The following is a 23,598-nucleotide window of genomic DNA, read 5'->3' as shown; positions in this document are numbered from 1 at the left end:
GAAATYCATTTGCTATCAATGTGGAAATAACTGTGTTAATATCAAAGCTAGTTTTAAAAAGAAATGGAGAGGGCTCTACTCCTTGTCTCCCGTGCACAGAGTCAGGGAGGTGAGATGAAGGGCTGGAGTGCTTATTCCCTTGCAACGCTTTCCTCCACAAATAGTCCTCGTGACTTCAGCAGGGTTATTTGTGATAATAGGTACATTCAAGTGAGCTCCTTCCTCACCTCCCCCCTCGATTTGCAGATTGCCTGTGAGCAGAGGCTGTGTATTTTTAGTGCATATTTGTACAGCACCAAGCACAGAGGAGCCCTGTTGTGATGGGTAAGTGCCCATAGTGAAGATATGTGCCCAGGCCAGTTGTGTCCCCTTCAGTGGGTGTGCTGACCTCCCTGTTAGCCTGCAGGACTGACATTTGAAAAGCACCTGGTCAAGATTAGCTGAGCAGCTGTGACCAACTGCAGAGCTGCTTGGGGTTCAGGTGCTATAAAGCACACAGGTGGCCCCAAATCCACCACTTCTGGCAGTCTGCTGGGTTTGGCTCTCCCCCTTATTTCTCATGCTGAAAGTTTTCCTTGCTGGCAGCCTGTTTGCTGGAGTGCACAGCCTCTCTCCTCCTCCTCCTCCTCCTAAGCAGGAGGTGGGCAGGTCTAAATACGTTAAATATACAAACATACTCCACTCGCTCCCCGCTCCTCCGAGGACCGGCGCTGGCAGCGGTGGGCCACCAGCAGCAGAGGCTGGCCGGGGGGAGGGTGCAAACGGCGGCAGCCGAGCAGCCAAGCCTCCCGGTCGGCAAGGGGAGAGGAGCGAGCAGGGCAGCCCGCGGCGGCTCTGCGTTTTGTGCCGGGCTGCAAGGGCTGGCTGCAGCCCCTGCACATCTCTTGCAAGTACTTGTGTGCGTCCGTGTCCCAGGGAAGAGCATCCTTCCAGGAGGAAGAGCCGGGAAGCAGTCGGAAGAGAAGGAGAGGGGGAGGGAATCGGCTATTTTCCCCTGCTAGAGGCAGGTGAAAGAGGGAGAAAGAGTAGTTTAGGGGTATGAAGCTGGAGGATCCGGAGACTCAGAAAGGAAAAGTTGCCCTGCCGGGAGACTCTGCGCTCTAGAGACTGAGCTCGGCTCCACCATGGGATTTCGCGTGTCTAAGGGAAACCTCCTCCTTCTCCTGTGTGCCAGCGTCTTCCCCGGTAAGTTTGAGGAGGCTGCTTTTACTCCTACTCTTCTCTTTGGCTCTTTTTCCCCCGCACCCTGCCACGGGCGTGCTAGGAAGCCCCGTCCTTTGCAGCAAGGCTTCTTCCCCACTCGCAAATCCTCCTGCCCCTCTATTGCAGGTCCCCAAAATACCAGCCTCTACCAAGCACGGCTTAGCTTTTATTTTCTGCTTATTAACTAATCTGGGGTGGAGGGGGGGAACAGTTAAAGCCGTGATGGGGAAGGGGAGGCTGCCTGCTGCCTGCTCCCTGCCTGGGTTTTTCTCCCGTTATCAAGTGCATTAAGGTGTCTCCCGGCCACAGCTCCGGCGGGAGGGAAAGCGCAGCCAGGGCTCAGCGAATGCATCCCTTCGTAGAAGCCAGGGCAGGCGAAAAGCCAGCCAGGAGCCGCACGGGGCTGGGGGAGGCCGGGCAGAGCGGAGCGGGACGCTCCGTCCGTGCGCACCGGGTGCCGGACCCGCAAGCGGCCCCGCCGGCGGCCCCGGGCGAGGCGCGGGCTGGTCGCTACCCGCCGGCGGGCAGAGCTGCCGGGCGCCCGGGCAGGGTCCGCGCCCCTCCTGGCGGCGCCCAACTTCCAGAGGCGTTACTGGGAGAAGCTGCGCTCTTGCTACCCGGTTTGTGCTCTCCCCCTCGACGGCCCTTCCTCTCCCCTCATCCACCAATGTGCGAAAAATCAACTACGAAGCTTTGTTTGCAGAGCTGAATTTTTGTATGGTTTTTTTTTTTCTAATATATTTGATCCCAGCTTTCATGTTTAAATCTGATCTGAGAACCCTGTCTCCTAACAGTTTTTGCTGGAGAAAAGCTTCTTTTTCCTTTTCGGCTTGCCCTTTCTAGCACCCCTAGCAGGTTACTTTGCTTCCCCAATTTGTGCCCGTATGCCAGCAAAGCGAGCATCCCTCTTTCCTAGCTGCAGACTTCAACGCTAGCAGCTTGCTGGAAAGTGGCCGAAAAATTGTAAATGCTTTTGGGGGGAGAATGGTCCATGTTGTGTTTTTCCAATGGTTTTAGTAATCGCCCCTCCTGCAACAGCAACGCTATAGCGCTGGGGATTAGCCACGGTGGGTGAGGGCAGTGAAGCGATGCCCGGGGCAGGGTGGAGGAGGGATGTCCCCAGGGTGGCACCGCCACGCGCCCCTCACCGCCCTCCCCACCTGCCCCCAGCCCRCGGCCACGTGGAGACCCGAGCCCACGCCGAGGAGCGGCTCCTGAAGAAGCTCTTCTCYGGCTATAACAAGTGGTCGCGCCCCGTGGCCAACATTTCGGATGTGGTCCTCGTCCGCTTCGGCTTGTCCATCGCCCAGCTCATCGACGTCGTAAGTGCAAGCCGCGAGCTCAACGGGCGGCTGGGATTGTGTGGCTCAGGGCTTTATTTATTATAGTCAAAATTTTGGACTTCTTGTCAAACCCAGGGGTACGGATCACAGCAAGACATGGGAGCAACTGGTGTAAGTGCCAGAGGACACTGGCTAAGGAAAAAAGTAGCAAATTTGGAATTTAAGCCATAATTATTAACACTGTAATTTATACAAGCTCATAGGAGCAGTAATTTACACAGCTCTGGGACAGAGCTTGCCTAAAGAGCTCTCTGCAAAGGGAGGTTTTGTTAGCCAATTTGGCAGGTGTTAGCAAGAAAAATGTTCCTGAATGCTTGCTCAAACAGAAGCTATACGTATGCAAGCTACATATGCTATGTACCAAGTGGAGTGATTTGTGCTGTGGACTGATATGCACTGAAAAGGTTTATATAAATATGAGATTTATTTCGTAATTTAAATGCATTTATTTATATTTATATAAAATTTAGGTAATAGGAGAAAGAACGCTTAGAAATAATGACTGGCCACAACTTTCGTTTTCTCTCTTGAAGAAGCTGAGATTCCTTAGCGCCAGCACCTCAAATAGCCAAAACAATAAACAGAAATCTTAAATTATCCTCAATACCTTTTTCACACATAGCATTGCAGTGATACCGCCTGCTCCCTCCAGGCCGCGGGAGCTGTTTGGCCTCTTTCTCAACGGTGGGAAATTACAGTCTTTGCTCTCAGTGAATCCCCAAATATTCAGGCCTTCAGTTTGTCATTGGGATTCACTCTGTGTGTGGAGGGAAAAGTAGAGAGGCAGGTTTTTACACGGGGAAGAACAATATTTGGGGCTGCTGCGTTGGTGTGGGAGCAGCCCAAACGTGCAGCCGTCAGAGCGACGAGTGAGCAGTGCAGCGTGCCACGCGGTCGCGCGGCGTTAGGCCTGAGACGCCAGGGGACACAGCCCGGATTAGCCAGGAGCTGGGAAATCAAATGCACGAGCGTCTCCAGAGTTGCAGCTCCTTGTGTGCAAAAGCATCAGCCTCCAGCTGTGCAGCGCAGAGACGGTTTTCCGTTCTCCTCCGCTGCCTTACGTAAGCCTGAGGGATCCAGAGCTGTTTGCTGCTGTCGAAGTTGTATGGTTTTCATTTGAATAATTGATAAGGCTCGAATGAGGCATTGGTGATTGTGGAGGCATAAGAGAGACTTTCTAATCTGCAGCTGCCGATTCGTGCAAGCGTGGGATCAATAGGCGTGTTTTGTAGTGCTCTTCCCAGAGTACTTAAGAAGAAAGAATCTTTTAAAATTATGGCAATGTTTAGAAGTGCAACTAGCAGGTGCTTCTGTGGAGGGGCTGATGGATACGTCAGGGGAATAGCTGGAGGAAAGGTCTTCTTCCCTCCCATCCYGCGCTGCTGTCGGATAACCCAGTCCCTGATGCATCCTCCTGCCCATCACAGTGGCCTTTGGACTGTCTGTCCCCTCCCGACAGCGACACCCTTTCGGTGTGAGCCCCGATGTTCTGCTCCCAACGGCAGACAGTCTGAAAGAGAAATCAGAGCCGTACTCAAATCCCAGCTTCTGCTGACAAAAGCTGGGGGGAGAAAAAATCAATGTGAAACCTGACATCCCTCTGTATCCTCAGATCACCCCAGTGCACTGAGGTTATTTTGAGATCAGAGCAGAGTAGTAGGGGATCAAAGCATGAGTCTGGGAGCAGCCACTGAGAAACACATCTGGACTCCTAAGCCCCCATCTCTGCAGGCCTTTGCGTGGTGCCCTCACCTTGAGAAGTGAGGCCGTGCAGTCCAGCATCACCATCGGCTGGGAAACCACCCGCTGTCCTCCAGGCCACCTCTGTGCAGAAGAAGGGAACCATGCTGGGTGAGGTTTAGGCAGTCATTAGCACATTGCAGATCCTCCTGCAAGAGAAACCCATGGGACCAGCCTCATCCTCCACCCAGGCCAGGTGGATGGCAGAGCCCTTGGGGTGTAGTGTGGAGGTGTAAAACGGGCAGGAATTTCCACCAAGACCTGCATCCAGCTAGGAAGGAAAATGCCACGGAAAGGAGAGCACCTGTGACTTTGGGATCCCCGGTCCAGGAACTGCGGTGGAGATTCTCAGATATTTGCCTTACAGATAAGGGGTGTGGGTGCCCAAGGAGTGGTGCAGTCCTGGGCACAGCAGCTTCCTCTGGTGCCATTCTGGGATCTCCCACCTGAACCCAAAGAAGTAGCTGGATTTTTCCTTTCTCTGTTGTTCATTTGAATAACTATGTATTTTCTAATTGCCTGATTGGTTTGATACACTGTGACAAAAATTAAGCATTGAAGATGGTTTTTCAAGTGATTTCCTTCTTTGTGCCCTCCCTCATTCTCAGAAAAAGGAAGATGAGAAATAGAGCAAGGGGGGGGGGGGAAACCAACTTCTTTTGATACTTTATTGAAAACCTAAAAAGGTTTCCGTGGGAGATTGGTTGGGGGGGGGGGAATGACATTTTTCCACCATTTCTAGTGGAAAGAGCATTTTCCTCTGCCTGTCCCCATGGTCCCAGGCTGAATCCATTGACACTGAGGCAAATCCCAATAAATCCGAGTTATTCTGCTCGCAAGATTGCTTAGGTGCAGGGTCAGCTGTTCAGTAGTGTCAGACAGCTGTGCCCTCTCCCATGCTAAATGGCAGAAACACCTGCTTTTTATTTCCATGATGGAACTTGCATTTATTGCTGAGGTGGTTTATGATTACAGAAATGAATTACAATTAATAAAAGTTCCATGAGTTCCCTGGACCACTTCATCTGCTCCTGTAACATACATCTGATCTTGCATTTTAGGATGAGAAGAATCAAATGATGACCACAAATGTGTGGGTGAAGCAGGTGGGTGCACCAAAATATGTGCTTTTCCCTGTTCCTTTTCAGTTTTGCAATCCAAACTCGCCCAGCTTTGCAACCGCCTTGTTTTTGGCAGGAGTGGCATGACTACAAGCTGCGCTGGGACCCCCAGGAATACGAAAACGTCACATCCATCCGAATCCCCTCGGAGCTCATCTGGAGGCCRGATATTGTTCTCTACAACAAGTGAGTGTGAGCATGGTAACTGGAAGGCAAACCTCGTCCTTGCAAGTTTGCTCAGTGTATGGCATCAAGGATATAGTTGCAATTGTCTCTTATTTTGTTACCTTTGGTTGAAGTCTAGATAGGTTCTCATAATACCTGTCCCAGATGTGCCTTAAATGACACGACTATGTTGTTCACTAGGGTCTGGTTTTCCTGCTGATCCTTTCTCTGGACAGCAAATTATGTGGGTGATGTCAGGCATTGTTCTGTTTTCACGTGTCGGAGACATAACTAAGTTGGATTTGAGCTTTCAGCCCTCTTCAGTTTCCTTTTACCATGGAGCTCTCCCCTAAGTCTTCACCATCAGTTGGAAAAGCTGATTTCTAAGGATGGGCTTCAATAAGAAAAATACGCTGAGAAATGTCAGACTTGCCATGTCTCCAAATACAGACTGAAGCAAACTCTGATTTTTTGGTCTTCACTCATACCAAGCTGTGAGCTATGTTTTGCTCGGCCTCTCATCCCTGGTCGGTAGCATTTCCTTAAGGCAGAGCATTTCAGCGCAGTGTGCGTTAGCAGCAGCAAGGGAAGGCTCCTGATACTGATATTATAAACTCTCTGCATCTGTAGGTTAGTTTTCAGGTCAGCGCAACGCAATTCTAGGATTATTTCCAAATAGATATTTGTACCTGAATCCCAAATGCTTGAAATCTGTCTCCCCCSATGGACACTTCAGGGGGAGAAGGTGGTTGTTTTCTTTCTTTCCTCTGGAGCCTGTATTCTTGGAAAGGGTGTCTGCACCCCAAGACTTCCCCCCCCCCCAACTTTGCTTATTGCACCAAGAGCTCTCCAGTCTCCTCGGATACCCCAGCACCCTCCCTCTCTTCCTCCCCGGCACTGGCTCCAGAGAAAACACTTGCTGCAAGCATCAAACAAAAACGTCTTTGTATGCGGCTGGCACTCAAAGAAAACACAACAGAGGGCAGACCCATTTTTAATGAACAGTTGCCTGGTTCTAGTTTGATATGATTTCGCTTTTGTTTTTTTGAAAAATGGCTAAGGGAGAAATCTGTCCAGGGGATTGGGAGCTTTGGAGACTATTGAAATTGTTATCTTTTCCAATAGCTTGTCTCTGATCCTCAGTGGTAGGGAGAGATTGCAAACCTCTTGGAAATCACTGGGCCCTCACATAGCACCTCTGAGAGATTAGGCCAGTGGAAATGGTTAATTCATAGGCACTTGAGCCTTCCTACCCTACAGGGACACACTCTGAGCAGMATATTATATGACAAGTGCCTCACATTGCAGCCAAGAAAGGTCCTCACAGCTTCCACAGGAGAAACTGAATGTGTCTGTCTGTCTTATGCATGGAGAAATCATTGCTTAATTAATGACACTGAAAAAGATTATCATTTTAGGAGCTTCTGGAGGCTGCTGGGGTAGACAATAGTGCCAAAGGAAATAATTAAAGTGTTACGCAAACCTCCATGCTCTATGGGGCCCTCATAGTTCAAGCCACCCGGCTGCTGGAGCTGCTGGTGCACAAGGGCCCGATGCCTCCTCTTTGCATCCACCTCCTTAGCTCACCACGCTTTCCTCAGGTGCCCGAGCAGGGGCCACGAAATGAGGAACTTAGCGCTAAAGCAGAAGGCCTCAGCCATGCTGCTGCTGTGCTCTGGACCTCCTAGTGCCCTAGCTATCTAAATCCAAGGTACAACTCTCCCTTTCTCCATATTAATCATCAATAATCATATATTCTGCTGTTGGTTGCCATGAGTCTATCATGCATTTTTAATTGGTTACTTTATCCATGAATTAAACATGTATGTAGGCGCCAACCATTAGCCAGTAATGGTTTTCCATTACTTCTACACCTCTTCAATACTATATTTGCTCATGCTCTTTCAAACAGTGTCAAACATATCTTGTGTGGACTATTTTCTGTCTCGGGGTGTACAATCAGCATCCTGCTCTTTTGTCTTCTATCTAATAACTTATCAGCCATGCCTCCAGCTGCAGTCGTTATTTTAGTTGCACTGCGTACAAGGCGCACTGGCGGAATTATGACACTTCTGTTTGGGATACTATGCTTTGGCAAAAAGCTTCTGGACAGGAGATTCAGCTAATGCCTCTCCTGTTTTCATCTTGGGGAATGTATAGAAATGGTGAAATTTAAACTGATTTGAGATTTGCATCTTTAAGGAAACCTAACCACTTGTGAATTATTCTCATATCTAAGCTCATTATCATCAAAAGCTTCCATTTATTCACTCTAGAGGCCCAAATTAAATCAGTAAACTTGGCTGGTCTGGCCTAGAGAGTATTTGTAAATTGTCAACATTCATAAGGAATATAAAACCAAATTAATATCCTATGGGAAAATTAATATGCTATTGGGTTTTCAGGCTTGATGAGATAAGTTCCAAGAACTCTGTAAATAGTTCCTACTAGATGTGACAAAACATGTGTATAACAAAGGAATATGAGTTAATAGTGAAATGACAGAGCCTCTCTTTTTGTCTTTCTTTGCCAAGAAGGCCAGCTGTTCTGTATCTGAGGCTGTAAAGGCTCTACAGACACAATCAAATCATTTATAAATTAATTATCTAATCCTCTGCATTGGCTTCTTTTCCCATTCATGAATGTACTTTAAGCACATTTTATGTTTTTCTGTGTGTATTTAAAGTGAAATTTGAAATGTGAGCTTTGCTGGCTTGTTCTTGACTGGATAGTCATGATAGGACCGTAGCATTTCTCTTCTCTAGCCTGGTGATTGCAATACCAGGGAAGAAGCTATTGGGAATATTCAGACTTCAGAATTTACTTTTTCTCAATATTTCCTGGTGTTAGCTGTTCCAGAAAGCAATTCCTGCTTTAGCCTTCACAGCCACAAAAAATGAATAAAAGACAAGATTGTACATGAGGAGAATTCAAACACAAGTTTCTGTAATTAGGAGCAGGAAATATCTTCAGGAATTCACCCAGTGCTGATACGGACACAAAGGATTACTGGACTGGGTTAGAAGATCAGCTGGTAGGTGGCTTTTGAAAATCATGAGGAAGTGGAGAGTTCTTTTGAACTATACTGTAGTGACTTGTTCTTTTGAACTATACTGTAGTGACTTGTTCTTTTGAACTATACTACCGTGTTTCCAACCAGTGAGGCTTATGGAATGACACCAGTTTCCTGACTCATCCCAAAGCTATTTGGAAAAGAAATGCCAGAAAATGTCCTAGTCTAACCTTAAAAATATTGGAAACATTCTTGACATTTTTCTTTGTTTGTGTTTACTGACTCTTCCCAACAGAGCATATCTTGTCATTTTGTACTAGGTTGTGCTTATGAAGGACTCATGCTACTTTGCACTTAAGCTTTCCTGATTCGTCTGGGAGTTTAGGTGACTATGCTGTTAGAGACAAATTTTATTTCTAGGTGTCTTTGAGATTTGCCCCCAAGCTCTTTCCAGAAATACATGAACTGATAGAAGGAAATCTGTAAGAGAGACCTCTCTGATAGGCTGTTGCTGAGTTAGCATCCAAGCCCTTCTCCTACCTTTATTCTCGGGACAGAGCTAGAGATTTGTTTTCAAAGTGCTGATGAGGATTCTTGGCAAAGGGAAGAGTCAAAGCAAAATGCACAAATCGAGCACTGCCTAGAGCCCTGTGATGAAATAAGCATAAGATTCTCATTGTAGCACTGCCATTTCTGAGACGGATGCTCATTTTACTGTGGAATGATAGGAATTTCCATTACCAATGATTTAAAAACATCTGAAGCAAGCAAAAACTGAGATGGGACCTACAGAAGTACACATCTGTACAGAAGTACACATCTCCGCATAGACATGTACATCTGTGTGTCTAAGATGTAGATGGACTCATCCATCTTGTACCCAAGAAACAAAGATCTTAGAGATATTCAAAACCCAACTGGACAAGGTCCTGAGCAACCTGTTGTAGTTGACCCTGCTTTGGACTAGACAATCTCCAAAGGYCCCTTCCAACCTCAACTGTTCTGTGATCCTGTGAATTTGTCGTGACCATTTTGACAGTACAAAATAATCGCTGAACAAAGAATTCTGTAATTTGCCTTTGGAGAGTATTTTAATTTGAACATCACAGATGCATCTAATGTTTACCAGATTGTTTGGAGAGGTCTTGTGACCCCATTCTGTATCGGTTAGTGCTGTTAGATGAAATATGCTTTAAATGAGGGACACTTTAGCTGTATCCATATATGCATATAGCTAATTTTCAGGCTTTTAAAGCTCTGTTTGGATTAAAATTGTATAACCAGAAATTAAAATAAATGTGTGCCTCATTTACATGCATTCTGAAAACATTTAATTTGTGAGATGATGTATCTCCCAACTGCAGGGGAAATAGAAACTGGCAAAAAAATTCTCCATCAGCAGAGCTTTTTAATGAAGCACAATTGATGTCTGCCAGTAAAACAATGCTGTTCTTGAAGCCTTAGAAACTCAGAAGTTCTTAGAAGAAGAGCCTTTATTCTAGAAACAAGGAATCAAAGGCTGCAGAACTATTTTCATCAGAAAAAGAAAAAGCAACTGTCTTCTCTGTTGGTGTGCACTATTGTATTTGACATGAAAATATAAGAGCTCTGGTACTTTATTACTGGGAGATATTTAGAGCTGTCAGGTCAGAGTAATCAGGAGAGCCTGATTCTCCTGAGTCCTTGCTGTGATATTTACCTTTCACTAGCTCGTTCTTCCAAATGGTTTTTCATGACAACTGTCTAGATTGAATTAGATGAAAATGTGTTACCACTATAAAGGAAGGGCTACAAAACAGATTTTCCCTGTCCCACTATATCAGATCTCCTTTCTGTCTAAGGAAACATTCACATTATACAGTTAGAGCTGTTGGTATAACTTGGCTGAGAACGGGTTTTCCCCCAGCAAAGCCTTCTGCAAGGGAACAGGGTTCCCCCAGACTCCAGACTTTGTTTGCAGTCAGTTGGCGCAGCTTCGTCTCTTGGAGGAGATAGGGCAGACTTGGGAAGACCATCAACAGTTGGGTGACCTTGTTGGCTCCCTCCTGTGTCAAAATGAACAGGTTCACCCAGAATGAAGGCCGCTGTCTAGGACCACCCCCACATTGCCAGCATGCCAGCAAGCATAGCTTCAAATCCAGAAAGCATATGCTTACTGCGTGGGTGGTACGCCATCTGGGAAATTAGGCATATATATATAAATATGTGTGTGTGTGCATGTATATATGTATATACATGTATATATATAGGCACAAATGGCCAAGACAAGTGCCACCACTACCTTTGCACAGTATAGCTGGCTTGGATACGATCTATCCACAGCAGCATGGCTAATTTACCCTGCTTACAAATTACTCAGATATCTCTACTCTGAGYCTCAGTGAGAAGTTCAAACACATCCAGTAAAGTCCGTTTGAAGTCAGTGGAACTAATTCACAGCCCTACTAGGTTGCTAAGGGAAAAGCAGGAGGTTCTCAGGATGTTTTGTGGCTTCTCGACAGAGTCGTTAGCTGACTCCGGGTTGCAAGGAGCAGTTCCGCTCTTGCTTTCACTACTGCAATGGCAGTGCTAACGAAATTCAGTGCCATTATTATCTGTAATAACGTGCGAGCCAAAAAGGACCTAGGCTGAGGCTGGATATGTGAGGCAAGCAAATAATAAAAAAAAAATCTTTCTCATCAAAGCAGCAGCTCTGTTACTGAAGTAGCTGAGATAGAAGCTCTGCAGCRGCACACTGGTGCTGTGCTTAGAGGAGATCACAGAGTGGGAGCGTGCAGGTAGTCAAGGGCAGACAGCAGGACTGYCAGACGAGACGTTTCCAGGAACGAAATATAATGTCTGTGTAAACCAGCTACACAACATATAGATGAATTACTATTACTCCTGGTTGCATTTCTTTAACAAACATCACACCCTGCTCTCTGGTGAATTTATTCCCTACCCCCTTTCCATTCTACACTGACTTRAAAATTCGGGGCTACATTTCTGTGCAACAAAGAAGTTACAGTGATTGTGTCCCAAAGCCTGCAGAGCTTAGTGCAGGACCATCTAGCCTCCAGCACTAACCAACAGCTGAAAGTTTTCCAACAGTTTTCAAAAGGAAAAACACACCTGCATATTATTTATCTGGCCACTTATATAATGCTCYACCTGAGAGGGAAAACACTGGTGGATGCTCATTATCTCTTTTCTGTGATGTGAGTCCAATTATAAACATATTGTTTTGTTAATGAATGATTTAATCGTRCCTCAGAGATCTCATTAAATGAAGAATTGGCTTCCAAATTCCTATTGAGATTTAGGAGGAAAACCACCAAGAACAGTGAACACMGGAGTGTCATTTGCTGTGTGTGTTTCATGTCTCAATCTGGCTTTACAGGGCAGGCAAATCCAGGAGGAAAAAACATGTTTTTCATCCAAAGAAAGTGGTCCTGGGTTCTAAATTAGGTATAAGAAAGAATAGGCAAGAAAAGAAAAGAGTGGGTTGGATGGTACAATGGTAATGCTCTTTTTCGTTTGTGTTGGGGAAAAGGCAATGATGGTTTTTGCCTTGACTCCTATGGGACAGCAGCCTGGGTTTGTGCATATTTTTAGCTTTTCTGTCTTAAAAAATAGGAAATTTTAAAKCTTTAGAGAGCGTTCAGAGGACAAAAAGCACCGAGTCCTTCTGTGTTCTTTTGCTTTCCAAAACCTGTCACAAAGCACAAAGGCTTTCCATTATAGAAAGAAAAAAGTTTAGTTAAAAACCCATTTTCCACCAAGCAATAATTCTAAGTTTGTTTTTCCATTATTTCAACCAACCTGGAAAACTATCTCAGAGCTAAAGATCTGGGCTCTGATCCTGGGGTTCTGGCTGTGCCTCCAGCAGCCAGAAGGGGCCCTGATTGATCTCCTYGGTGCGGTTTATCACGGTGAGGAAGAGGAGCAGTCTGAGCCCGGCACGCCGGGGCTGCAYGGCTGCTGCCACGGCAGAGCACTGCAGCGGCCGAAGGAGTTTGCTGATGGCTGGGAAAGAGGCTGCAGCCTGGGTCGACTCCAGCCAGGAGGGTTTGGCAGGCAGCAGAGAGCTTTCTAGCTATATCACACTGAATAATTCATCTCAAGGTCTTAGCAGAATCTCTCCTTTCCCTTCTTGGCTTCTCTGTTGTTTAGTAGCGTTGCTGTTTGCCACCACTCTGCTTCTCACAGCTGGCTCCTTGCTTGGTATCCAAAGACTTTGCAGTGCCTCAAGTGCGTAAGAAGGTCCCCAATTCCCTCCCTGCTTCTGCGGCTGTGCCTTTCTCTACCGATGCGGTTCCCTCAGCAGAGGGAAACACAGAGGCATCGCTCTTCAAAGAGTTCAGCTTCCCAGATTCCTCCTGCCTTTTCCAACTGGCATTTTTTGGACATTTACCCAAGATGAAAAATTTGCAGCTGTGTCCAAATATCATCCACATTTTAAGGCTGCTCAGGTCAGGGAGTTTGGTTCAGGGTCTGTCACTGTCTGTAGATACCAAAACTCTGTCTGCAAATACAAAGCACAGGGTTAGGAGAGAGAGGGTTTAAACATTTGGAGAATCATTACACAGAGAGGCTACATACCTAAGGATCTGGCTCACTTTCAAGTGAAGGGATAATTTTGTGATTTGAACACCCAGATTCTTTCATGATGATTATTCGAACAAGGAGATATACTGCTTGTGCACATCCGTACGCTTCAGTATTGCCTCTCTGTGCAAACTAATGCAGGCTGCAGATCCTCCAGAAGGTGCCTGGAGGATGGACGTTGTTGTAGAGAAGGTGCTTGTGGACTTGGCCCCAGCCTTGATGCTGAAACAAGTGTTGGCATCCACATGCTCCCCTCTGTGAGAGGAGATGAGGAACAGGGCTTCCTGATGGCGTGGCCATGCAGGGCATTAATTACCTGCTCTGCTAATTGACTCTATTAATGAGCTAATTCTTTTCTGTTGCTCCACACACTAGGAAAAGTGGCAGGTTGAACGTTTAATTTGTACTAGGAGAGCAATGGATGTGAGAGAGGAAGGGGCTACATGAGCTGGGGCTACAGAGGGAGACGGATGGCAGGGCTGTCTCGGGGGTCAGGGCATCCCAACGCCAGCACAAGGGCTCAGACTTTCTCAGTCTCCCTCCCTTTTCCTACACTGTTACAGCTCAAGTCCGACATTCTCCCATTGCCTTTCTTCCCCCATGTTCCCAGTGCTCCTGCCATTCCTGTCGCCAATTTTGATCTCCTTCACTTACATCCCAGCCCCTGTGATAAGCTGGAAACAGCCTGTGTCATGGGTACAYGGCGCGGTACTGCGGGAAATCAGTGCATTTTTCCCCACACTGCCTGGCTGCAAAAATCAGACCAAACGCAAATGTCACTCTTTATCAAAAAGCTTTTTCACTGGCTGGGAAGTGGTCTGCTAAATGGCAAATTTGCTGATATAAAATCCTGGATTGTTATCTGTTTATCTTATATCAGCACACAGAGCCCAAGTGGGACAGTCCCTGTAAGAAGACACTGTAAAAGACAGTTCTCTCCCTGAGTGGGAAATCAACAGCTTGACTTCTATTATTCCTATTAATAGGATGTTCTTACTGTTTTCTATGTAACAGACTGAAAGATTATCCAACACTGGTTTTTTTATAGCAGCTGTCACAATTAATCCTGCATAACCCACAGCCACACTACCTGATAGTGTATCCTCCGACCTCTCTAAAGCAATGCAAACTCAACCCTTGCCAGGGTGTTTATGGGAGGGCTTTGAGGAAAATTTATATGCATGCATCTCTGGGGCCTGGCTTGTGCAAGGTGAAGCCTGACATTTGCATGCAAATCCAGTGCTTGCTCAAGCCACCAGATTTCAAAAATTACTGGCTAGTGTGGATGGATACAGTGTTTGTGCACGATGTACCTCTCACTTCTGCCAAGTGCAGAAGCATGTTAGAAAATGTTCTGAGTACATTTTTTGGAAGCCAGGCACTAAATATCCTGTTTCTTTAATAAGAGTTATGAAGTCTCAGAAAAGTCTAAAGATGATAGAATATTGTCACAGCTGTCATATTTAAGGTCTCCCTGCAGATGTGATGGAAKAGTTTTCTTCACCTCTTGTCCTGGAAAGGCAGGCAGCATTGCTGTGTACCCTAGATCTCTCTTGCGGTTCCTCTGTTCTCAACAAAAGGTGTCCCATCTTAGAGTATGATCAGCGTTTTGGGATATCACCCTCAGAGTCTAACTTTGTCATCATCTCACTCAGGTGGTACATAGATGTGGCAGGTGTATGCACTGAGGAAGTTTTCCAGATGTGCATGTGCTCTGCCTGCCTAGGTGGGAGAAGACTTGTTAAATGTAATCCCTAGCTTGCAAGCTTTGAAGGCACCATTTCCTCAGTCTTTTCTCATCTTATATCTCTCCCCAGTGCTGATGGTGACTTTGCAGTCACCCACCTGACCAAGGCCCACCTCTTCTATGATGGGAGAATTAAATGGATGCCACCTGCTATCTATAAAAGCTCCTGCAGCATCGATGTTACCTTCTTCCCCTTTGACCAGCAAAATTGTACAATGAAGTTTGGCTCCTGGACCTATGACAAAGCCAAGATAGACTTGGTGAGCATGCACAGCCATGTGGACCAGCTTGACTACTGGGAGAGTGGGGAATGGGTCATCATAAATGCTGTGGGCAATTACAACAGCAAGAAATATGAATGCTGCACAGAGATCTACCCTGATATAACTTACTCCTTCATCATCAGGAGGCTGCCCTTGTTCTACACGATCAATCTGATCATCCCCTGCCTGCTTATCTCTTGCCTGACTGTCTTGGTCTTCTACTTGCCCTCTGAGTGTGGAGAGAAGATAACCTTGTGCATCTCAGTGCTACTGTCACTCACTGTGTTCCTGCTGCTCATCACAGAGATCATCCCGTCAACCTCCTTGGTCATCCCCCTGATTGGAGAGTATCTGCTCTTCACTATGATATTTGTCACCTTGTCTATCATCATCACTGTCTTTGTGCTCAATGTGCACCATCGTTCCCCACGTACCCACACTATGCCTGACTGGGTGAGGAGGATCTTCCTTGATATAGTCCCACGGCTCCTTTTTATGAAACGGCCCTCTGCAGTGAAAGACAATTGTAAGAAGCTCATTGAATCCATGCATAAAATAACCAACGCACCAAGGCTTTGGTCTGAGACTGACATGGAACCCAACTTCACTACCTCATCTTCCCCAAGCCCCCAGAGTAACRAGCCATCACCCACATCTTCCTTCTGCGCCCATCTCGAGGAGCCAGCCAAGCCCCAACCTGTCTGCAAATCTCCTTCCAGCCAGTACACTGTGCTGCACCCAGAGCCCGTTCAGGTGCCCTGCTCCTCACCACAGTCCTCGTGCCATCCCCTGAGTGACACCCAGAGCGCATCCATCTCGAAAGGTAGATCATTAAGTGTTCAGCAGATGTACAGTCCCAATAAAGCAGAGGAAGGGAGCATCCGCTGTAGGTCCCGGAGCATCCAGTATTGCTACCTGCAGGAGGATTCCTCCCAGACCAATGGCCAATCCAGTGGCTCTCCTGCATCCCAGCGGTGCCACCTAAATGAAGAACAGCCCCAGCACAAACCCCATCAGTGCAAATGTAAGTGCAAAAAGAACGAGGCCTCTGGCATGACAGGTCAAGGGACCAACGCTCACGGCGCCAAAGACCAACATCTTCTGTTGATGTCCCCAGCCCTGAAGTTGGCAGTGGAAGGAGTTCATTATATTGCGGACCACCTGCGAGCAGAAGATGCAGATTTCTCAGTAAGTGCGCTAATTTAGCCTGTTATCCTTGGGTAAGTCAAAAACCATCTGCTAAGGGAGACCCACCAAACCCATAGGCTATACAAATCATACACTGGCTAATGGAGGCTCTGCCACCCCCTGTCACAGCCTCTGGACCCACTGGTCACTGCAGCCATGGCCACAGTGTTTGTCCTTGGGGTCTTGGTAGGCCTGTAGACTGAGAGGGTAGCATAATCGGACCATGCTCAGGGCTGCGCTGGAGCAATAGGATTCTCCAGCAGAAAACAGAAGCAAAGCTGTTGTCAGAGGTGTTAGTAGGACCAGTTGTGAAAAAGAATAGTAATCCCCCCCATCCTTTTTTCATTTATTTATTGGGTGGGGGAATTTTAATTTATTTTTCTTTTTTTGAGGTCAAAACTTAGCTAGAACACAGTGTTCCTTTGGCACTAAAAAAAGCCTGAACCTTTGCAAAACCCCTCTAGTTGCAGCCAAGGATGCAATTTTAGTCAAGGGGCCAGATTCACTCAACATAGTGAATCTGCTCTTGCCTGCTGTAGGAAACAGCCAGAGAAGGTGCGAGTGAAATTTATTGTTTAACCATCATTGAGAATGGTATCAGCAGGTGCACTTTAACTTTGGTTGCTACAACATGGCCCTAACATCCGAGCTTTGGTGGTTTAGCCATTCACAATGCTGCTCATTGGACACTGGGTCACACCACAGCTCTCAGCTGTGTCTTCAGTTTTCTACAGATAAAAGGCCAAAAGACTGTTTTACAATGAGATAGCACAGAAACAGGGTCCTCTCTGGAAGCTGACTGTACTGTCCTGACCTGCCTGAGCTCCTCCGTCTCTGTCCTATGGCTTTGCCAAGTGTTAAACATCTCCTGCGAGATGCTGAGAGCTGCAAACACCTCCAACTTCTGTGAGAGCTGAGGGTGCTTGGGACCTTACTGGAGCATCCCTTGGCATTGCTCGCATAACCCATCCCTAAAGCTATTACCAGGGAACAGAAAGCCCTTCAACTGCAGGAAGCAGCTAAAATTAGGAAAGAAAGAGAACTAAAAAGCAGTCATCTCCTGGGAAATTAGTTGACTTTTTCTTTATACATAAGTCTGTGACAGACAGGGAATTAGCATTCTCTGTTTTCTATTAAGTATCAACTCCAGTTATCGAGTCTGGGAAAGCAAATTCCCCAAAATAGGTTAAGGATGTGGGCAGCTTGTAGTAGCGTGGGGACATTACAGGGTRTGTTTGGCTCGGCATGACGTGATGCTTCATTAGTGGTCTTTCGCTGGAGCAGGTGGCTCTGCCTGCGGGAAGGTGGGTGGACAGACAAATTTCACACATACTCTGAAGGGGTAAATGTGGCTACAAGCTCGAGAAGGAAAGAGAGCCTCAAAGCACTTATTCCACTGGAGATGCTGATACACATACAAGCATCACGTCCTTCCGCACCTCTTGCAGCTCTTCCCCCATGGCGCTAGGGATACAATGTGCTACTTAATTATGGCAGTGCTGAAGGAAGCTGCAAGATAACCTGAYGTTAGCATTCTTGCATTAAAGAAAAGTCTTATCTGGCTTTTCCCACAGGGATCAGTCAACAAAGGCATTTTTTTCAGCTGTGTTTATTATACAGTTTAATTGTCTTAAGATTTAGGGTCAATGTAAGTCACGGTGCTTTTATGCAAGACTTCTTGGGCATGAAGAGTGTCTTTAAATATCTGCATTTTTCACAGCACTGAGCACTTAGCTATATAAGCAGCAACAACAAAAGATTACGTGCTACTATCCATTTACACACCCTTTGGTACCGCTGAGATGCTTCTGTTCTTTAATGTCTTTCACTTCACAACATCCCCTTGAGGGAGTAACTGTTTATTCCTCATTTTGAGGACTGACAGCCAAAACACAGAGGCGAGGTGACTTGTTCAAGGTTGCAGAACAAATCTGTGCCAGAGAGGAGATGTGAATCCCCATCTCCATTAGTCAACAGCCCRGCTCTCTCTGCTGGGCTAAGGCACTTCACAGACACTTTAAGACTATGGGAATTTAACTCTGCTCTCTCCCACTAGAAGTAATCACAAGTAAATCCGTGGAATTCAGTTGGTTTTGACTCATACATTTTCCCATGGTGCAGTTGAAAGAATATTGCACCAAAGATACTTCTCATTTCTACTGATTCTCCTTCGGATAAGCGTGTGGCTATCAGAGAAGAACTGAGTCAATAAGCATCATGGATTCTTTCTTTGTAATCCATCATTTCAACTTTCTTTAAAATGAAAACAGTCTTCAGAGTCCACCAATTTTCTTCTTCCACTCACYACTACTCTTCTCTCTGAAATGAAGCAATTATCCTGGGGAGAAAGCTATTCCTAGGGCTAAACATCGAAAGCAGAAGCGCAGCAGTTGTTTTGCTGGCTCTGGCCAGACCCTTTGTGCCAGCCCAGCCTGCTGGCAAAAGCACCCGGAAAACATCCAGCAATAAAGTGACGGTGAGCAGAGGACGGCCACCGCCAGCACCACCGATGCACCAGGCTCCACTGGAGCAGCTTGACCAACCTGTGATATGAAACTGTCCGTCTCATTTGTTTGCCAAATCGCCTCACCACCATTTCAAAGCCATGGGGAGCTTGGCAATATTCTCAGAAATAAAAGACAAGCGGACACCCCCACCCTGGCATGATGGTAGGACAGAGCACCCGTTTGTCTGCAGTTTTCTGCTCTTTCTCAGCAATCGTGGGTTGCACTGTAGGCAGAGTTCAGTGTTTCAGATTTGGGGGAATCATTGCTAAGCCTAGCCTAAGTCTATATTTTTTTCTTGTTCTGGATCCAAATAATGTCGAGTGGGAGAGCACATTTTTTCTGGATGGAAATGAGAGAGAAGGAAATACTATCAAATGAAATTGAAATTTACTGTAAGGAGCAGAGCTGAGCTAATAAAGTGGGAAATTCTTGGGAAAAAAAATCAGTACTCTGAAATTTGCTTTCATCTTAAAAAATCAAACTGTGGCATTTCTTCCTGGGATGGAAGTTTCCAAAAAATACATCAGCAGACACCTCTAATGTAGCTGCAGCCCCTTGGACACAGCTCACTGTCTCTTGGGCAATATTTTCAGAGACACGCACCTCCCCAGAACAGGAACGGAGCTTCTTTTGAAGTGTCTGTCTTTTTTCTAAAGCAACATTGCCACAGGGGCAGTGTTTCTAAATTAAAAGTAAATAGCTCGTTTAATTAAGTGCTTCAGCAAAGAGAAAATGGGAGATGCAAGAAGCAGTTGTTCRTTACAAAAACATCTGCAAACGACACAGACACAAAGGTACACTGGGGGAAATACAAGAAGACTGAATCACTCCAGCATATGTTAAAAAAGCCATTAGAAATTAATTACAGACTGAGAAGCAAGACAAGTTGCATGTCACAAATGAGTCAAAATAACCAGACAGCAACACTGCAGTCTGGAAAGCCTCGTCATCCTCGTGCCTGGACCGTCTCTCTCATGACTACTCTAATAGAAAGTCTCTGAAGACGGCTTAAAAATAAAATGGGAGAGAGTAAATCTGAGGGGGAGGGAACACGGGATAATCTCACCGGTTTATTTTTAACAAAGTACAGTAAACCCCACTTGGGACTGCTCTAATCTCTGTTGCAGGCTGYGGCTCCCGAGGATCAGCTGCCACTCGGAGGTCCCCGAGGTGCCCCAGCCCACCAGTCAAACTCCTGGGCTCCTGCCCTGGTCCCACTGCTAGGGTATGGGAGGAGCTGGATTTGGGAAGCAGAAACATGGGCTCCACCAGAGCCGCATTTTCCTGGACATTTCAAGAATTTGGAGGTGGAGGAGTCAGCTTGGTTCCTGCCCCTGATCCTCTCCCTAAAACAGTTTTGAGTGAGCGTCTTAAAAACTAATCAAAATACAGATCAGAACTTGGGCTGCCAGATGTTGACAGCTGCATACATGTTGGCAGAGATGCCGCTGCAGATCATGTTCCACGTGAGTTGCTGGAGAGTTTCAGTCAAAGAAATGCTACTGTGCAGGCAGGAAAAAAAAAAAAAATCTTTTCCTTCTGCTCTGTTTTTTTCATAGTGTCTCCGTAATTTCCAGTTTCACCCTTCTGTGCTCTCGGTCTGAAGTTGGATATTGATTTACAAACATCTGATGCACTCCCAGCCATCATTTTCGAGACTGGCTGAGTATTTACACATATGCCATTACACCTAAAAGCAAATTTCTGTTGAGCTCTTCAAATTGTTCCTCTTCTCCCATCCCCCCTTTTTTTTCTCAAAGAGAAACTCCTCTATTTCATGTCTTTTCTTGGAGTGAGCTATCACTTATTAGCACAAATACTCACAAAAGTTTATTTCACTAGAATGGGGGGATATTTCCTTAATCCAACCTCCCAGCTGGACATCAGATCGTAAAATACAAATTTTCTTTACTCTTTGGTTACATCATGAGCCACTAAACCCTGGAATACAATCACCCAGAGCTTGCTTAGCCATCCTTCTCACTAGGAATATTAAACATCAGACTGAGAGAATCTCACCCCAACTCTCAGCAAATAATGAATAAATCAGAAAACTTGTACAGCAAAGGGAAATTATCCACTGTAACCTTATCCTTGGGATAAGAAAATTCCTTTGAATTTTGAAAGTTACTACTGCTTTTACTCTCCCTAATTATAGAGCATTGTGCTAGGTGCTGTAAAAAAGAACATCGTTTCCCCCAGGAAGGTAATAAGCTTCTGGATCAGTCTCTGTTTGGTTACCTCTCCGTTCAGTAATAAAGACCTGCTTAACTTGATGCTATTTTTAAAAGGAATAAAATTATCCATGTCATGGAAATATATAACTGATTCTTATGCTTTTGAAAATATTCCAAGTATTCCTGAAATTTAAGAGTCTTAGTTCAGAGAACAAATTATGGGAAAGCATTACATATTCTCCAGTGCTCTCCTCTTATTTCCCAATTTACAAAGCTGCTTACTGAGCCAGGCAGCTGAAGCAATAGCAGCTGACCTAAAGGCCTGAATAAGCAACTAATCAGAGGCGTAGTTAGAGCGATCGCTTTGCAGGCTTTGCTTCAGCTGGATGCTGTCTGCGTTAAGGCACAGAGTGGACACAGGTGCTTAGCAAATACATTTGAAGATTCATGGTTAGTTTGTGAAGGGTTCAACAAGCCAAAATGAGGTAAATGCACATAGCCTGCCTGCRAGGAATAATGCTATTAGCTCAATAAAACATCTCGACATTTGTCGCAGAAGCCAGGAGGGTATTTTCTCGCCCTTTGACACATGATTTTTGTGAGCCGCCCACAAGGTATTAGATAAATTTGGTGGCGCATCCATGACTGATGAAGAAAGAAAAGCCTCCGGGCAAGTTTACAGAGTCGCTGTGTTGTGCTCGGAGACCATACTTGTGTGAATGCTTGACAGATCATAATATTTTATAAAATGAAAATGCTTCTGAAAACACCATCTACAGCTAAGCTGCAAATGGCTATTCATTGGTGCTTGCATTGCTTCCTTTACCTAAATGAATTTCCAGCATGTTCAGCAAATCCTTAAAAAAAAAAAAAAAAAAGAAGCAAGGGCTCCTGCAAATCATGCTTTAGCTCCCTCCTGCTAAAAAATATGTTCTGGGCTGTCCCCTGATTATTTACTGTGTTTAAAACAAAAATGTAGGACCTGTGGATGAGAAGCTGTGCCATAGTGTTACATCGCTGTGGTCACTGTTCTTTCCATGCCCGCGACAGCCCTGTGCCTTCGGCGGGTTTGGGGCACGGTGCAGCCACCGTTTGCTCGGGGYGCCAGGCCGGCAGGGGCAGGACGTGCAGGTATTTCTGGAGGCAGCTACAGCCGGGACGAGCGGCACCCGCAGCCGCTGCGGCCTCTGCTTCCATCGCTCAGAGGAGCCGGGAGCAGCAAACCCACCTCCGAGGCTAATTGATTTTCGTCTCGTCCTTGAGGGGCAGAGGAGCCATTTCTCTCCTCGCCCCTGGGGAGGTTTGAGCTAGCATCCTCTGAGATGGTTTCCCTGAAGAGCGAGGCAGCGTGCCAGGTTTCAGCCCAGAGCTCAAGGCAACGGCAGGGCTATTCATCACGGAGCAGTATGTTAGAGGAAATTATAATGGGCACAGCCGCATCAATTAAAACGTTGCCATCTGATCGGTCCTCTTCCTGGGAAAGAAATTAATAACAGCAATATAATAAGGGAGGTTTTCGCGTGCATGTGGTTTCTTGCTTAATGAAATCACCATTTGCAAGAATTCTTTCTTGCTGATAGAGATGAGTATTAGACYTCCCTAGAGAGGAATCCCTGGAAAACCCTCCCACAGCAAGGCAAAAGTGGGGAAAAAACAGGGTGAGGAAGACTGCTTTTTTTACTTGCTAGTTCGTTTTCACTTCTTACCCTGTCAAAGCAGTAAATCCCTTCTTAGAAAGAATTTGGCTTTGTTAATCCGTAAGTGAGTCTGGGAAAATTAATACTTTTTTTTCCTCTCAGCTTGAATGCACACCCAGTTACAGCTGTTGCTCATGGAAAATGGGACTGAGTGTGTAGACAAGCTTAATTATCCACTGGTGTATGTCATCCGTGGAGAGTTGTGAATAGTGTGCAATCGCACGTGCACACCCTGCGAGTCTGGAAATCTGTCCCCCGTGAAGCTGCCAGAACAAATCTTTGCCAGYGCACAGGACTGCTGCATGTAAAAGAGACCCCTCCCTTCCCTGCTCTCTCTGGAGCCAAATTAAAATATTGTATTTTGGAATAAAGCACTAATAGTCTTACTAAACTTTACTCTCGATAAAGCATTAATAATCGGTCTTTCCTCTCTGGGTTCCCAGGTGAAGGAAGACTGGAAGTACGTTGCAATGGTCATCGACCGAATCTTTCTCTGGATGTTCATCATCGTGTGCTTGCTGGGAACTGTTGGTCTCTTCCTGCCACCCTGGCTGGCCGGAATGATCTAAATATAACCCCAGAAAGAAGAAAGTATATCCCACTCCATGGGTTTTACTTCATCTGGAAGGAGATGAGGAGAGGAATGGAGATAGCCTCTTGAATAATTTACCGGGTGTCCGTGCATGAGTTGTTCCGGAGCACTCTGGGAACACTCTCCAAGGTTACATCATTTTGCCAAGCCATTCTCATCTCCACCATCTAAGTTAGGGGAAAAGTTCTTATTCAAGTTTGTACATAGCATGGTGGCATTCATTCAGTGACGTATATTCAGCAATGTGAGAGCACG

General features: G+C 46.0%; 1 protein-coding gene across 3 annotated transcripts; it reads left to right on the top strand.

Moving 5' to 3' along the window:
• Positions 1-1,122: 1,122 nt before the first annotated feature.
• Positions 1,123-23,342, top strand: CHRNA4 (cholinergic receptor nicotinic alpha 4 subunit). 3 transcript variants are annotated; one of them, XM_026088144.1, is made up of 7 exons: positions 2,400-2,525; positions 5,348-5,392; positions 5,484-5,593; positions 14,990-15,816; positions 15,902-15,916; positions 16,243-16,370; positions 23,195-23,320. In XM_026088144.1, exons 2-7 carry the CDS (start codon positions 5,363-5,365, stop codon positions 23,318-23,320), a joined length of 1,236 nt encoding a protein of 411 aa, XP_025943929.1. In that variant the 5' UTR covers positions 2,400-2,525; positions 5,348-5,362. The 3 variants fall into 3 exon arrangements, with proteins under 3 accessions (XP_025943844.1, XP_025943929.1, XP_025944016.1); XM_026088231.1 differs by having other exon boundaries at positions 2,412-2,480; XM_026088059.1 differs by adding an exon at positions 1,123-1,185 and having other exon boundaries at positions 2,374-2,525; positions 14,990-16,370; positions 23,195-23,342.
• Positions 23,343-23,598: the final 256 nt, after the last annotated feature.

This window comes from Apteryx rowi, unplaced genomic scaffold (genome assembly GCF_003343035.1).
Source record: "Apteryx rowi isolate R43461 unplaced genomic scaffold, aptRow1 scaffold_0, whole genome shotgun sequence".
Classification (NCBI taxonomy): domain Eukaryota; kingdom Metazoa; phylum Chordata; class Aves; order Apterygiformes; family Apterygidae; genus Apteryx; species Apteryx rowi.
The sequence above is the reverse complement of the archived record's forward strand: the minus strand, read 5'-3'. Positions and strand labels throughout refer to the sequence as shown.